The following is a 17,512-nucleotide window of genomic DNA, read 5'->3' as shown; positions in this document are numbered from 1 at the left end:
TCTCAGGACAAGGTTTTAGGCATAGCACACCACGCATGGCAGAAAAGTAAGTATTGTTTGGGGACACTATCTTAAAATGGTGTTTCCAAATGCTTCAAATAGTATGATAGAAACCCATCGCTATATTATTTTTTGGACGATGTTACTTTAACTCCCATGTAATGGTTGGTAAAATGCAACAACAAAAATGTTGTGCTAAGTAGCGTTAGCTAGCACTAGTGGGCTGTACCTGTGGCAAAACGCCGCTATTTTTCATCCTATAGCTTGTTCTACATCTTATTTTTAAATTTGTGAACCAACATGTTTTCAGTACTTCTATTTCCATGACTGATCAAAACTAACTTTCTCATGCGCTCACTTCTCTCTGCCGCAGACAAATAGTGAGCAAAATGTTTGGAACATCTTCTAAATAGAAATCGTAGTATCGAATCGCAATAAATAAAAATCGGCACCGAAGTACGGTGATAATATCGTATCGTGAGGTCCCCGGCAATTCCAAAACCATACTTCCAAATGAGTAGATACCACATATGTTCGGGGTGTTTCCAGTTTACCTTGGGCGCCTTACTTTCCTCCATGCCTGCACTGTCGAAGCGCTCGATGAGGTAGTTGAGCATCTCTGTCTCCATGCACGCCTCGATGGAGAAGCAGTCGTTGCAGGATTGCGAGTCCATTCCCCCTGCAGACACACCCAGACTACACAGAGAGACGGAGGGTAAAACAGAGACAAAGTCATTACATTTAACAGAACAGGAGCAGAACCAGGGCACCATAAGAAACAAGCCGCGTAGACAAATGTGGTAAATAAGCGACCTTTCAGGTTCTCCTGAAAGAAATGTCAAACGTTAGCTACAGTGCTGCAACGTAGTGTTTCAGCATTTTTTATCCACAACTCTTGAGTTTGAAATCTAACTAACTTAACTCTTCGATTTGACAAAATTCCTTCAATAATTTCCCTCAATAGCAGTTTGAAGTTTGGTCGTGTTTAATAGGGCACGCAACGGAAAACCTTTTGCAACCTTTTGTTTCTTTTTGTTCAACTCCATGTAGTCGCTTGCTCCCTCCTGGTTTGTTTCAGTCCATTTTTAGTTAATTTTCTTCCATTTGGTGCCTAATGAACACAATACAGGTAATGGATTCCACAGAGATATCCATTGACCACAAGGGTTCACAGGTGTCTAAGCTAATGCATTGCTAGTGGTCTGTTTCAGAAGACAGACCGGTGGGTAACCTGTGAGCATCTTCACACCACCACAAACCTCTGGCTATACCGTTAGTCATGTAATCTACAGTTGCAGACATTAAAAGTTAATTTTTTTAAAACAACATTTACACAGGTTTTTGTGACAAACTATCGCTAGGAGACACCAGGGCTGCATTGCACACGTGTTCTGCCAATACCGCAGAAATCAAAATTTTCAGTGACTGCAGGAATAATGTGGATAATTATTCTGCCAAAGGGTGCTTGACAGATTTCTAGCAGAGACTTGAATGCACAGAACGGAGAACTGATTGTCTTGTGATATTGGTTGAGAACTTGCACTTTCAATCCAGCAGATTGTTTATCCGGGGTGCAGCAAGCAGCATTTGCAGCAACAGACACCATCTGAAGACAAGATCAAACCTGTTGTCGTCTTTGATCTGAATTATGTTTGCAGAAAGATTAAACAGCGTCTTTGACATGTACTTCCAAGGCTTATTTGCCTGGTCTTGACAAACAGGTCTAAACTTGGATCCTTTCCACAAATTTGACAGGCCTAATTCACAGGGAAATTACAATCCTGGGCCAAACTCATGCTGATTATTTCCAAGACCTTCAGGATCCTAGTGCTTGAGTACCTGATATCAGGCTACTTACTAACTGCAGTGCTAGCCTAGTCATAATTTTGTTTTTGTTCACTTAACTGCAATTCAGACAACAAAGCTGAGTACCCTGCCTCAATCTGTACTGAAATAAACTAGTTCCAAAGTTGAGCACCCTGCCTCAATCTGTACTGAAATAAACTAGTTCCAAAGCTGAGCACTGCCTCAATCTGTACTGAAAATAAACTAGTTCCAAAGCTGAGCACCTGCCTCAATCTGTACTGAAATAAACTAGTTCCAAAGCTGAGCACCCCTGCCTCAATCTGGTACTGAAATAAACTAGTTCAAAGCTGAGCACCCTGCCTCAATCTGTACTGAAATAAACTAGTTCCAAAGCTGAGCACCCTGCCCTCAATCTGTACTGAAATAAAACTAGTTCCAAAGCTGAGCACCCTGCCTCAAATACTGTAACTGAAATAAACTAGTTCCAAAGCTGAGACCCTGCCTCAATCTGTACGAAATAAACTAGTTTCAAAGCTGAGCACCCTGCCTCAATCTGTACTGAAAATAACTAGTTCCAAAAGCTGAGCACCCTGCCTCAATCTGTACTGAAATAAACTAGTTCCAAAGCTGAGCACCCTGCCTCAAACTGTACTGAAATAACTAGTTCCAAAGCTGAGCACCCTGCCTCAATCTGTACTGAAATAAAACTAGTTCCAAAGCTGAGCCACCCCTGCCTCAAACTGTACTGAAATAAACTAGTTCCAAAGTTGAGCACCCTGCCTCAATCTGTACTGAAATAAACTAGTTCCAAAGCTGAGCTTCAAATACAGCCGAGGCCTGTAAAATCTGCAAGTGTTTACAGCCTCTACATTTCTCAACCTGTCCCTGCTGCAGCTAGCCTGCAGTGGTTTAACTCTGGTTACGTCCCAAAGGGCATCCCATTCCCTATATAGTGCACTACATTTGACCAGGGACCTGGGGTTCTGGTCAAAATTAGTGCACTAAGTTGGGACGCAACCTCAGCGGTTATTGGCTAGGCTTGTCACACTGCTGAAGCATGCCGTTTAAATATATATATTTGTTTACTTAACTAGGCAAGTCAGTTAAGAACAAATTCTTATTTACAATGATGGTCTACCAAAAAGGCAAAAGGCCTCCTGTGGGGACGGGGGCTGGGATTAAAAATACAAAATTAAATATAAAACCTCTCCAGAAAGGAGAGACAGGTTAAAAAGTTGGTGATAGGCTTGGTGATGATATGGGCCACATACGTGTGTACGTGTGTGCCGAGCCTTTCGCCAAATGCAATTCCTGAGGTGGAGTAACTCTGCAAGATCGCAGCCAAACCAGGGGCTGAACCTGTTTTTAATTCTCATTTTCTTTATGGGGGCGTGTTAACAATACCACTGAAAAAAAGGTCCAAGCATCTTCGCCAAGGGGATCAAGCTGATTCTATACCATGTTACAGAGGCCAGGTCATGAAGGAAGGCTTGCTCATTAAAGTTGTTTAGCAAGCGTCTATGACAAATCAGGACAGGTCGTTTCACTGAGCAGCCATTACGAACACAGGCTGTAAAACAGTGATCACTAAGGTCATTACAGAAAACACCAGACTGATACCTATCAGGATTATTTGTGAGGATAACGTCGAGGAGAGTAGCCTTATCTGGGTGTTTGGAGTCATACCTTTGTGGGATTGGTAATAATCTGAGATAGATTTAGGGATTCCCATTGCTTTAGGACTCGGTCAGGTTGTTTAAGCATGTCCCAGTTTAGGTCACCTACCAGGACAAATTCAAACTTAGTGTAGGGCCAGGAGAGAGCTTAGGAGAGAGCTTAGGGCAGGTAGGGTACAGGCCAACCTGCCGGTGAGTCTACTGAACACACAGGCCATGCAGCGGTGTCTACCTGGACCCAAACTGAAACTGCGAAAAATCCTCCTCCTGTTCATCCTCTTCGTCGCTGCTGTCCTGAGACATGTCAGAGAGGGTGAAGAACAGAAAGGAGAGGGGGCTGGCGTGGAGGAAGGAGGGATAAGATAGGTGGTCAGGGTGGAAAAACACGAAGACTAAGATGGGGATTTGATGGACAGTTTAGACACACAGGTCATATATAAGAGAGGGTGGGGTAGGGAAGGAAGAGGGTAGCACTGAGGAAAGGACGTAGGAAGGAAGTGATATGACTAGCACGCCTTCTCTCGGGCTTCAGCTGAACCCTGATTGTGATTCACTGTGGAATAAAACACCAGACCACTCCCCTAGTGCTGACCTTATTCCATGTCCATCAGTACATGTTATATGAAGATACAAGGACACATGGGCTCCTACAGCTCCCATAGACAAAGAGTACCAAAGCTATGCTTCACACAAAAAACATGCAGGACAAGCAATGCATTTGCAAGCAAAATAAAGGGTCTTTCTCCTGGTTTCTCAATGACACTGTTCCAGCTCCAAGTTTTGATTCGTCAGAACTGGGCCATTGTCCCAACACTGAGCATTTTATTTACACATAAACAAAAAAAATTTATGGCAGCGATTGTAAATTGTTCTAATCAGAGAATTGAAGGTTTGTGGGTGGGAATTATATGTAAACCTTTACTCTGACTTCTTCCCCAGACACAGATTAAACCTAGTCCTGGACAAAAAAGCAACTCAAATGGTGAAACTCCATAGAAATGCATTTTTAGTCCAGGACTAGGCTTAATCTGTGTCTGGGAAAACGGCCATATTAATTTACGCAATAGGCCTACAAGAGGTACTCAGGTCAAGTGTTATATTAGTACCAGACGAGATTTGGAAGGATGCCCCACGAGACTAGTATCACCCACCAAACAAAGGCTGCGTCCAAAATGGCACCATACCGTATTCGCTATAGGCCCTGGTCAAAAGTAGGGAACTATACAGTAAATAGGGTGCCAATTGGGGGACACACACCAAGTGTCTAGTGGCACATTTCAGGAAGTGGCATGCAGCACAAGGGAGTACGTTTAAATTCTAACTTGGTGGAAAGGGCTTTACTTCTCATTTCATTTGACAGCGTATGCAACCACCTTTAAAATCTACAGAGCAAGCTTTTCAGTTCATACCCCAATCCAATCGTGTTAGGGGGGATATATCATGGGCAGCGGAGGATTAATGTTTTAGTAAGGTAGCTTGTTGCATGTCACTCTGTCACACAGGTGGTTGAGGAGGTACCTAGAAGGGATCCGGGCAGCTTGTCGGGAAGCTGCTCTGGGCGAGGTGGGCACCAGAGGGAGTGGCATGGAGCTGGGCGGGCGAGGTCTGGGGGAGGGAAGGAGAACCGACTGGGGAGTGGTTGGTAGTCTTGGGGCTGGCGCCTGGGACAGGGCGATGGGCGGTACTGGGAAACATGCAGGGACAGTGCCAGGGACGGAGGAAAACCCAGCGAGGCTAGCCAGAGTGGGGCAAGGGGGGGTGGAGAACCCTGAGGGAGAGGTGACAGAGTAGGGCCGGTAGCGCTGGGAGACGGGCAGGGGGGCGGAGAGAGAGAGCCTAGAGGAGTTGGCCATAGTAGGGGGACTTGGGGCTACCATTGGATGTGGGGAGGAGGGGGTGGAGGCAGGTAGAGATGGAGAGGTCATCCTGGCTGGGTTCAAAGCCAGTGGGTGTGGACTACACCCGTATAGGCTGTGGACAACATGGCAAAACAAAGGGGTTATATAAAACTTAACGAAGAACACAGAACGATACCATGACTGTGCCAGTTCAAAAAAGACAGCACGTCCTACTGAGTAGGCCTCAATTACAAGAAAGGGAACAATTCAATCTCTGTCAATTTCAATATCGGAATTCCATTAGACACTATTTTGAATGGATTCCATCAGGGTGTCTTGTACAATTTCTAATCAGAGATTGAGTTAAATGGCACTGGTTGAATTTGAACAACCATATGTGCAAATGGTAAGTTTAGGCTGAGCTCCAAATGGCACCCTATTCCCTATACAGTGTACTACTTTTGACCAGAGCCCTATGGGAGCTAGTCAAAAGTAGGGGAGCTCTATAGGGAATAGAATGCCATTTGGGACACAGTCCTACTGTATTTACCCAGGACTGGGGGCTAGTTGTGGGGTCATTGGGCGTACTTGCCTGGACAGAGAGCTGGCCCCAAATGAGCCTGCAGAGGTGGCCATGGGACTGCCGCCCTGGCTAGAGGGCTGAACCAGCGTCAGGTGGTGGTCGGGAGATTTGGCAGCAGCAATTGGCTGGGACGTGGCAGTCAGGCTGCCGAAGGGGTTGTGGATGTGCGACATGGTGGACATCATGAGAACCTCCATCAGGATCTGGCCAATCAGGTCTTTGAAGTCAGAGTAGACTGGGAGGAGGAAGAGAAATAGCACACACACATTTAATTTGTGACTTGTCATTGCAGTGCAACGTACAATAGTATACATGAGAGAAAAAACTATTTGCATTTCAATTTAATACATATTTTCTTCAAATTTCAACAGAAAGGATGGGTTAGAGATACATTTTTTATAGCTGTTGCATTCAGATGCCAATATCATAAAGCACTAATCTAGGACTTTTCTGCAAAAAGCTATACAACTGAAGGAGAAAATCATATCAACTCCCCTGCATCTTTGCACTACCTTCTTTGGGGCTGCTCTGGTGGAACTCTGCGGCAAGCGAGGGGAGAAAGATGACATCTCTGTCCTGCTCCTTCCAGGAGACACGCAGGATCTTACAGATGAGCTGCAGAGCCTGCTCTTCAGAGACATCTGAGGTTTCAGCGGATTCCTGGGACAGGCACACCCATGGAGAGTTACAAGGACTAGCTAGAGCGGACAATGCTGTTCAAGTGACAGGTGGACCTGCGGTCATGTTGAGTTTACCGATAGGCGGTAAAAATCGACATTTACATACCCTTGGGTAAATGCAGGGGGATCAGGGTTCAATGTGTGAAACGAAGGCCAAGAGGCCGACATGTGAACAAATTTGGATTAACATCAACCAAGTGACAGTCCATTCATCTTAAATCATACTATTGGGGTTAGCACAATGGACAGAGCTGTCGTCTGGAGAACACAGTAGGGCAGGGCCCATCAATGTTCACGTTCAGGACCTTGGACAGAGAAATACTTCATTTAAACATGCCGTTAACTTTTTCATCGATCTTCACCATTTCCACTTCGTTACGTTATAGCTTTATTCTACAATGGATTAAATAAATAAAAATCCTCAATCTACACACAATAAACCATAATGACAAAGCAAAAACTGTTTTTTAGAAATGTTTACAAAAACTATTCAGACCCTTTGCTATCAGACTCGACATTGAGATCAGGTGCATCCTGTTTCCTTTGATTATCCTTGATGTTTCTACAACTTGATTGGAGTCCACCTGTGGTAAATTAAATTGATCGGACACGATTGGGAAAGGCACACACCTGTCTAAATAAGGTCCCACAGTTGACAGTGCATGTCAGATCAAAAACCAAGTCATGAGGTTGAAGGAATTATCCATAGAGCTCCGAGACAGGATTTTGTTGAGGAACAGATCTGGGGAAGGGTACCAAAACATTTCCAAGAACACAGTGGCCTTCAACATTCTTAAAAATAATTAGTTTGGAACCAACAAGACTCTTCGGGCTGGCCGCCCGGGCCATACTAAGCAATCGAGGGAGAAGGACCTTGGTCAGGGAGGTGACTAAGAACCCGATGGTCACTCTGACAGAGATCCAGAGATCTCTGTGGAGATGGGAGAACTTTCCAGAAGGATAGCCATCTCGGCAGCACTACACCAAATCAGGCCTTTATGGTAGGGTGGTCAGAAGGAAGCCACTCCTCAGTAAAAAGGCATGTGACAGCCCTCTTTGAGTTTGCCAAAAGACACCTAAAGGACTCTCCGACCATGAAAAACAAGAGTCTCTGGTCTGATGAAACCAAGATTGAACTATTTGGCCTGAATGCCAAGCATCACGTTTGGAGGAAACCTGGCACCCTCCCTACGGTGAAGCATTGTGGTGGCAGCATCATGCTGTGGGGATGTTTTTCAGCAGCAGGGACTGGGAGACAAGTCAGGATCGAGGGAAAGATGAACAGAGCAAAGTACAGACCGATCCTTGATGAAAACCTGCTCCAGAGCGCTCAGGACCTCAGACTGGGATGAAGGTTCATCTTCCAACAAGACAACCCTAAATACAGCCAAGACAACGCAGGAGTGGCTTCAGGACAAGACTCTGAATGTCTTCGAGTGGCCCAGCCAGAGCCCGGACTTGAACATCTCTGGATAGATCTGAAAATAGCTGTGCAGCGACGCTCCCCATCCAACCTGACAGAGCTTGAGGGGATATGCAGAGAAGAATGGGAGAAACTCCCCAAATACAGGTGTGTCAAGCTTGTAGCGTCATACCCAAGAAGACTTGATGCTGTAATCGCTGCCAAAGGTGCTTCAACAAAGTACTGATTAAAGGGTCTGAATACTTATGTAAATGTGAAATTTCATCAATTTTAGATGAAGGCTGTAACGTAACAAAATGTGGCAAAAGTCAAGAGGTCAAAATACTTTCTGAATGCACTGTATATTTACCAGTAAGAGATTATCCAATTGATGAGTTCAGCCATCTTACACAATTGAACGCATGGAAATATAATGCCTTTGAATTAATTAGTTTGAAGTAAAATTCACTCGATGAATGAGCCTGTTTCTGTGAAGCAAGTTTGGTGAATTTAGGAAATATTTGACAGAAAAACACCACCCTTTTAAAGAATTCAGAGTGAACGATAGCTCCAAAGAATGCCAAGGGTTAGATCTGAGCTCGTTCAGATGAGAAATCAGGCCTGGGCCAAAACCAGGAAAACTGACTGTAGTGGACTGGCAATTTTTCAGACAATTGAGAAACGTATGTACTATCTCAAAAAAAAAAAAAATGCTAAATCAAGCTACTGTTTAAGCTCTCTCGGACTGCTGGTGATCCTCTTCTTACCTGCCTAAGCAAGTTCTGTCTGACTCTGGCATAACTGAGAAGGGGATAAGTGATGTTTTAAAATCATTTTATCTCTGCCGGCTTTTTATTTGAGAGAAACGGTGGCTTTTGACAGTCAAATCGACTGCTCTTCCCTCTACCAGCCTCTCAACGGTTAACACGTCAACTCATAGTAAATTGCTGAAATGAAAACAGATTCACCATCTGCTGTGCTAGATGAAATGCTTGATCCAATTTCCCCCCGATTGCTGAATCATTAACCCATATTTTTGAGCTGATGATTATATCTAGTACTATCCCCAGGTTTGGAAGCCGGCACACTACCCCATCACAAAAGTGGTGACCCTTGTGACCCAAATAATACATCAAAAAAATATAGAATAAAAATAAAAATAACCCTATTTCTAAACTGTCTTGCCTCGCTAAAATATTAGAATCGTTGATTAATTCTCAGCTAAGATCTTTGAAATGTATTCTAAATGTACATCAGTCGAGTTTAGACCAGGTCATAGCACTATCTCTGCGGCATCCCTAATTACAAACGTGGTTATTTGTATGGATAAAAAGAAACTGTGCTGCCCTCTTCATGGATCTTTCGATACGGTTGATCACGCACTGCTAATTCAGAGGCTTTCCTCATTTGGCCTGGACCAGGCTGCATGTAACTGGTTAAAAAATTAGATGACAGATATAACTCAATGTGATATAACTCAACTGATGGTGTTAAATCAGGATTACTGGATATTACGATAGGTGTCCAGCAGGGGTCAATTTTGGGTCCTATATTTTTTACTGTTTACATTAACAATATTAACTTGTCTGTATAAAAAAATGATGATACTGTTGTGTCTGCTCTTTCCCCCACAGTTGACCAGGCTCCATCTGAACTACAGTCTGCCTTCATTGTATTATGATACTGTTGTGTCTGCTATTTCCCCCACAGTTGACCAGGCTCCATCTGAACTACAGTCTGCCTTCATTGTACACTGCTCAAAAAAATAAAGGGAACACTTAAACAACACAATGTAACTCCAAGTCAATCACACTTCTGTGAAATCAAACTGTCCACTTAGGAAGCAACACTGATTGACAATAAATTTCACATGCTGTTGTGCAAATGGACTAGACAAAAGGTGGAAATGATAGGCAATTAGCAAGACACCCCCAAAAAAGGAGTGATTCTGCAGGTGGTGACCACAGAATTCTGAGTTCTATGCTTCCTGGCTGGATGTTTTGGGTCACTTTTGAAATGCTGGCGGTGCTCTCACTCTAGTGGGTAGCATGAGACGGAGTCTACAACCCACACAAGTGGCTCAGGTAGTGCAGTTCATCCAGGATGGCACATCAATGCGAGCTGTGGCAAAAAGGTTTGCTGTGTCTGTCAGCGTAGTGGTCCAGAGCATGGAGGCGCTACGGAGACCGGCCAGTAATCAGGAGACGTGGAGGAGGCCGTAGGAGGGCAACAACCCAGCAGCAGAACCGCTACCTCCGCTTTGTGCAAGGAGGTGCACTGCCAGCTGCAAAATGACCTCCAGCGGCAAAATGTGCATGTGTCTGCTCAAACGGTCAGAAAACAGACTCCATGAGGGTGGTATGAGGGCCCGACGTCCACAGGTGGGGGTTGTGCTTACAGCCAACACGTGCAGGACGTTTGGCATTTGCCAGAGAATACCAAGATTGGCAAATTCGCCACTGGCGCCCTGTGCTCTTCACAGATGAAAGCAGGTTCACACTGAGCACATGAGCACATGTGACAGACGTGACAGAGTCTGGAGATGCCGTGGAGAACGTTCTGCAACATCCTCCAGCATGACCGTTTTGGCGATGGGTCAGTCATGGTGTGGGGTGGCATTTCTTTGTGGGGCCGCACAGCCCTCCATGTGCTCGCCAGAGGTAGCCTGACTGCCATTAGGTACCGAGATGAGATCCTCAGACCCCTTGTGAGACCATATGCTGACAAATGCACATTTGTGGCCTGCTGGAGGTCATTTTGCAGGGCGCTGGCAGTGCACCTCCTTGCACAAAGGCGGAGGTAGCGGTCCTGCTGCTGGGTTGTTGCCCTCCTACGGCCTCCTCCACGTCTCCTGATGTACTGGCCTGTCTCCTGGTAGCGCCTCCATGCCTGGACACTACGCTGACAGACACAGCAAACCTTTTTGCCACAGCTCGCATTGATGTGCCATCCTGGATGAACTGCACTACCTGAGCCATTGTGTGGGTTGTAGACTCCGTCTCATGCTACCACTAGAGTGAGAGCACCGCCAGCATTCAAAAGTGACCAAAACATCAGCCAGGAAGCATAGGAACTGAGAAGTGGTCTGTGGTCCACACCTGCAGAATCACTCCTTTTTTGGGGGTGTCTTGCTAATTGCCTATAATTTCCACCTTTTGTCTATTCCATTTTGCACAACAGCATGTGAAATTTATTGTCAATCAGTGTTGCTTCCTAAGTGGACAGTTTGATTTCACAGAAGTGTGATTGACTTGGAGTTACATTGTGTTGTTTAAGTGTTCCCTTTATTTTTTTGAGCAGTGTATTATGATACTGTTGTGTCTGCTATTAGACCCATGGTTGACCAGGCTCCATCTAAACTAGTCTGCCTTCATTGTACAACAAAATAATTCTACTGACTTTCTGCTTGCATTTTGTATTTATATTTTGATGTGTATTTTCTGTAACTCATCTGTAAAAGAGACCTTGGTCTCAGTATGACTCCCTGATGAAATAAAGGTTAAATAAAAAGACATTGATCAAGCCCCTGTGCTTCACAGTTGGGATGGTGTTCTTCGGCTTGCAAGCCTCCCCCTTTGTCCTCCAAACATAACAATGGTCATTACGGCCAAACAGTTCTATTTTTGTTTCAGACCAGAGGACATTTCTTGATCTTTGTCCCCATTGCAAACCGTAGTCTGGCTTTTTTAATTGTGTTTTTGGAGCAGTGGCTTCTTCCTTGCTGAGCGGCCTTTCAGGTTATGTCGATATAGAACTCGTTTTACTGTGGATATAGATGCTTTTGTACCTGTTTCCTCCAGCATCTTCAAAAGTTCCTTTACTGTTGTTCTTTGGATTGATTTGCACTTTGCACACCAACGTACGTTCATCTCTAGGAGACAGAACACGTCTCCTTCCTGAGCGGTATGACGGCTGCATGGTACCATGGTGTTTATACTTGCGTACTATTGTTTGTACAGATGAACGTGGTACCTTCAGGCGTTTGGAAATTGCTCCCAAGGATGAACCAGACTTGTGGAGGTCTACACTTTTTTGTCTGAGGTCTTCGCTGATTTCTTTTGATTTTCCCATGATGTCAATCAAAGAGGCACCGAGTTTGAAGGTAGGCCTTGAAATACATCCACAGGTACACCTCCAATTGATTCAAATGATGTCAATTAGCCTCTCGTCAGAAGCATCTAAAGCCATGACATAATTTTCTGGAATTTTCCAAGCTGTTTAAAAGGCACAGTTGACTTAGTGTATGTAAACTTCTGGCCCAATGAAATTGTGAAATAATCTGCCTGTAAACAATTGTTGGAAAAATGACTTGTGTCATGCACAAAGTAGAGGTCCTAACCAACTTAACAAAACTATAGTTTATTAACAAGAAAATTGTGGAGTGGATGAAAAATGAGTATTGACTCCAACCTAAGTGTACGTAAACTTTTGACTTCAACTGTACATACCCCAACCAGAAGCCATGGACTACAGGCAAAATTTGCACTGAGCTTAAGGCTAGAGCTGCCGCTTTCAAGGAGCGGACTCTAACCAGGAAGCTTATAAGAAATCCCGCTATGTCCTTTGACGAACCATCAAACAGGAAAAGCATCAATAGAGGACTAAGATCTAAATCATACTACACCGGCTCCGACGCTCATTGGATGTGGCAGGGCTTGCAAACTATTACAAACTACAAAAGGGAGAGCTGAGAGCAGAGAGCTGAGAGCTGCCCAGCGACACAGGCCTACCAGACGAGCTAAAAAAAAATGATATGCAAGTAACACTGAAACATGCATGAGAACATCAGCTGTTCCGGACAACTGTGTGATCACGCTCTCCGCAGCCGATGTGAGTAAGACCTTTAAACAGGTCAACATTCACAAGGCCGCTGGGCCAGACGGATTACCAGGACGTGTACTCCGAGCATGCGCTGACCAACTGGCAAGTGTCTTCACTGATATTTTCAACCTCTCCCTGTCTGTGTTTAATACCAACATGTTTCAAGCAGACCACCATAGTCCCTGTGCCCAAGAACACTAACGTAACCTACCTAAATGACTATCGCCCCGTAACACTAACGTCTGTAGCCATGAAATGCTTTGAAAGGCTGGTCATTGCTCACAACACCATCATCCCAGAAACCCTAGACACACTCCAATTTACATACCGCACCAACAGATCCACGGGTGATGCAATCTCTATTGCACGCCACACTGCCCTTTCCCACCTGGACAAAAGGGGCACCTATGTGAGAATGCTATTCATTGACCACAGCTCAGCGTTCATCACCATAGTGCCCTCAAAACTCATCAATAAGCTAAAGACCCTGGGACTAAACACCTCCCTCTGCAGCTGGATCCTGGACTTCCTAACGGGCCGCCCCCAGGTGATAAGGGTAGTGAACACGTCCACCACGCTGATACTCAACACGGGGGCCCCTCAGGGGTGCGTGCCCACTCCCCTCCCGTACTCCCTGTTCACTCATGACTGCACAGCCAGGCACAACGCCAACACCATCATTAAGTTTGCTGATGACAACAGTGGTAGGCCTGATCACCAACAACGAGACAGCCTATAGGGTGGTGAGAGACCTGGCCGTCTGGTGCCAGGACAACAACCTCTCCCTCAACATTTTCAAGACAAAGGAGATGATTGTGGACTGCAGGAGGACTGAGCACGCCCCCACTGACATCGACGGGGCTGTAGTGGAGCAGGTTGAAAGCTTCAAGTTCCTTGGTGTCCACATCACCAACAAACTAACATGGTCCAAGCACACCAAGAGTCGTGAAGAGGGCACGACAAAACCTATTCCCCCACAAGAGACCGAAAAGATTTGGCATGGGTCCTCAGATGCTCAAAAGGTTTTACAGCTGCACCATCAAGAGCATTAAAGTGGAAAAATTGCAAGATTGTTATAATACTTTTATTGCATTAAATGGTTGTTTTATGCAGCAGAATAGAATATTCTTCTAACTATTGTGTGTGTGTTCTACTGAGGATGGGCCTCTGGGAGATAACTGACATAGGAAATGTACACTGTCTTTTGGGTGATAAAACCTAAAGAGCATGTTTCTCTATACCGTACCAGGGAGAGATGTTTGGAGTCAGAGGACCAGACACTGGTCTCTATACAATGAAAACTGTTGACACAGCAGATACTGTCTGCTATGTATTATAGGTATCTTACAAACAGATCTTAACCTTGTGAGCCATTCCATATATCGGTTGATCGTCATGTAGGTTGAAAGAGGTGTATCTTGGCTATAAAAGACCTTTGTACTTTTGTCTCGGGGCTCTCCACGAATCATCTGAGCGTGAATCGTCGACCAGCCATGACCAGCCATCATTATTGTAGAGCACTCAATCGATTCACTTTATATGTGTGCATTGTATTGACCTGCTCCCTTATTAATAAGTGATTAAAGTTTTAGTTTAAGTATAACTCTGACTTGTGTGATAAGTGTCTCTCCTCATTTGATAGTGAAGAAATGAACCACCACAGCATCCTGACGGGTTGCATCACTGCCTGGTATGACAACTGCTCGGCCTCCGACCGCAAGGCACCACAGAGGATAGTGCATACGGCCCAGTACATCTCCGGGGCCAAGCTTCCTGCCATCCAGGACCTCTATACCAGGCGGTGTCAGAGGAAAGCCCTAAAAATTGTCAAAGACTCCAGCCACCCTAGTCGTAGACTGTTCTCTCTGCTACCGCACGGAAAGCGTAACCGGAGCGCCAAGTCTAGGTCCAAGAGGCTTCTAAACAACTTCTATCCCCAAGCCATAAGACTCCTGAACAGATAATCAAATGGCTACCCAGACTATTTGCATTTCCACACCTAGATAGCTAACCGTACGCTTTAACTTGAAAACGACAGACTAAATTAGAAACGTGTCATATCTGAAAATGTAGCTAGCTAGCCTCTTACCTGTATACATGGATGGACGCCACTCCCTCTGTCACAGATGCCATGGTTGCCCTTAGTTTGAATATGTATAAAATACCTGTCTCCGTATTACAATAGTCTTGTGTGTGTTCTCTTTTTGACTCCCTCTGCATATTTGCAATCAAAACGCTAGAATTTTCTCCATTAGCTATCATACTCTAATTCCACTGATTTCAAAACTCGGTCCTCCAGAAAGTGGAGACTGAGGTACTTATTGTTTGAGCCAATGCACAGAAACAATCTAGCCACATTTTTTTATTCACGTGCTATAAAGATAAAACACCAAGTAAAAATATATTTTAGGTACTGAACTAAATGTCAAAAATAAATAATAATAATATCACAATAGGAATGTGACCAAAATAGCTTTTTACCACCTCAGGAACATTGCCAAGGTGCATCAGTTTCTCTTTCTGGCTGAAACAGAGAGAGACTCTTCCATACTGTTATTACAAGCAGGCTTGCCTCCTGTAATGCTCTGTCTGGCCTACCCAAGAAAGCCATTGGTCAACTGCAAACCATACAGAATGCTGCAGCATAAAGAAATCCTAGACTGTGCACCGCAATATATGTCAGACATGCTTTTAAGTTATGTACCCAGTAGGTCACTCAGTTAAAAGGACAGTGCCAGAGGACCTATCCCAAAGCCTAGGACCAAGAGGCATGGAGAGGCAGCCTCTGGAATAGCCTGCCAGAGAACTTGAGGGGGGACAAAACTGTGGAAACATTTAAAAAACAGATCTTAAAACATTTTTAGCTTCGCTTTCCTTGGGGTCCTTTTAAGTCATTCAGTTTGTCTATTTAATCGTATTTTTGTTGTGCAGTAAATATTACTTTAATTTTAGTTTTTTCCTGTGAACATTGTGTTACGTTACGTGTTGGAAATGTGCTGTATAAATACAGCTTGATTTGATATAGCCTCGTTATCTATTACGTTACGTGTTGGAAATGTGCTGTATAAATACAGCTTGATTTGATATTGCCTCATTATCTATTGTGTCCTTTACTTATATTTGTTCTTAACTTTACACTGTTGGTAAAGGGCTCATAAGTAAGCATTCACGGTAAATCCTACATCTGTTGCATTGACACGTGACAAACACACATTTATTTGATTTGGAGTACATGAATCCCCAGCTCATTTGGTCCAAAGTATTGATATACCAACTCGCACCAAAACAGAAAAAGAGTTCTGTTATCTCCAATTCATTTGGCAGACCCTTTTCATGATAGAGGCTGCGTCTGAAGGCTCTGGTCAAAAGTAGTGCGCAATAGAGGGTGCCATTTTGAACACAGCCAAAGAGCGACTGATCAAAGTACATACCGGAAGGAAGAGGGTGGATTGGGAGCCCTGCCTACCTTTTCAGCCAGGTTCCTCCTCTCCCTGCGGTCACTGTCCTCCACCTCCATGTTCTCTATCCCTGAGTCCACATCCACTTGGGATATGCTGCTGGGCCACAGAGAGAGAGGGGGGGAAAAGCAACATGGTCAATGAATTCATCCCTGCATCAAATCACAGTAACAGGCTATCAACTGTACTCTACCCACACAAAAGGACAACACACACAGTGGCGAAGAACAGTTAAATGCAGTGGGTGGCCGTCTTATCGCAACACTTGCCGTCATTTTCTTTTAACCTCTAAAAGTCTATTAGGGGGTATATACAGTGCAAAGTATTCACACCCCTTGACTTCCACAATAATCAAAAAAATGTAAATATATTTTGATATATTTAACACTTTTTTGGTTACTACATGATTCCATGTGTTTTTTCATAGTTTTGATGTATTCACTGTTATTCTACAATGTAGAAAATAGTAAAAATAAAGAAAAACCCTTTAATGAGTAGGTGTTCTAAAACTTTTGACCGGTAGTGTATTTTCCTAAGAATGTTAGAGTAGGGTGAATCCCTTGTAGGCTCTTGAATCAGGTCCACCAGCACCAATGACGAACGTCCTAACCCAGGGATAATCAACTAGATTGTCCAATCTTGACTGGTACTGAATATTTATACCCCCCTCCAAGGAGGCGGAGTCAACTCCTTGCACATCTAGACGGACAATACATCTGTTGTTCGTCAGTATTAAATGGCGCCGGAGAGTATGGCTGCCGTTTCATGGGTTCTTAACCAACCGTGCTATTTTGTTAGTTCCTTCGCATTTTTTGAAACTTATTTTTTTGTACATAATGTTGCTGCTACTGTCTCTGATGACCGAAAAGAGCTTCTGGAAATCAGAACAGCGCTTACTCACCTTGAACCGGATGAAGAATCTYTTTAATGAGTTGGACGAGAGCGATTTACTCCAGACACCCAAAGAGGCCCTCATCCCAGTCAATCGCTGGAGAAAGAGACGGAAAAGAAAAATCGGGGTGCCTTGTGAGGACCCGCCGATGAGTGGCAAATTTGCCCTCGCCATCCGTACTACTGGCCAACACACAATCGCTGGAAAATAAATTGGACGAGCTTAATGCAAGTATATCCTACCATCGGGACAATACCGTAATATCTTGTGTTTCACCGAGTGGTGGCTGAACGACGACGTGATCAACATACAGCTGGCTTGTTACACACTGCATCGGCAGGATAGAACAGCAGCCT

General features: G+C 44.4%; 1 protein-coding gene across 6 annotated transcripts in view; it reads right to left on the bottom strand.

Moving 5' to 3' along the window:
* LOC111976466 (ubiquitin conjugation factor E4 B) overlaps positions 1-17,512 on the bottom strand; it is a 69,703-nt gene that overhangs the window by 38,098 nt on the left and 14,093 nt on the right. For 2 of the 6 annotated variants that reach the window (XM_024005299.2, XM_070448115.1), the window contains exons 4-9: positions 16,273-16,360; positions 6,416-6,563; positions 5,913-6,138; positions 5,001-5,453; positions 3,715-3,819; positions 555-696 (exon numbers count right to left, since the gene is read on the bottom strand). In XM_024005299.2, the coding sequence (XP_023861067.1) occupies positions 555-696; positions 3,715-3,819; positions 5,001-5,453; positions 5,913-6,138; positions 6,416-6,563; positions 16,273-16,360 (1,162 nt within the window). Of the gene's footprint in view, positions 1-554; positions 697-3,714; positions 3,820-5,000; positions 5,454-5,912; positions 6,139-6,415; positions 6,564-16,272; positions 16,364-17,512 lie in introns of all 6 variants that reach the window. The other 4 variants (XM_024005298.2, XM_024005300.2, XM_024005301.2 and 1 more) reach the window with 4 other exon arrangements.

The sequence above is a fragment of the Salvelinus sp. IW2-2015 genome, linkage group LG17, assembly GCF_002910315.2.
Source record: "Salvelinus sp. IW2-2015 linkage group LG17, ASM291031v2, whole genome shotgun sequence".
Taxonomy (NCBI): Eukaryota; Metazoa; Chordata; class Actinopteri; order Salmoniformes; family Salmonidae; genus Salvelinus; species Salvelinus sp. IW2-2015.
Note: the sequence above shows the minus strand (reverse complement) of the source record. Positions and strands in the feature narration are given on the sequence as shown.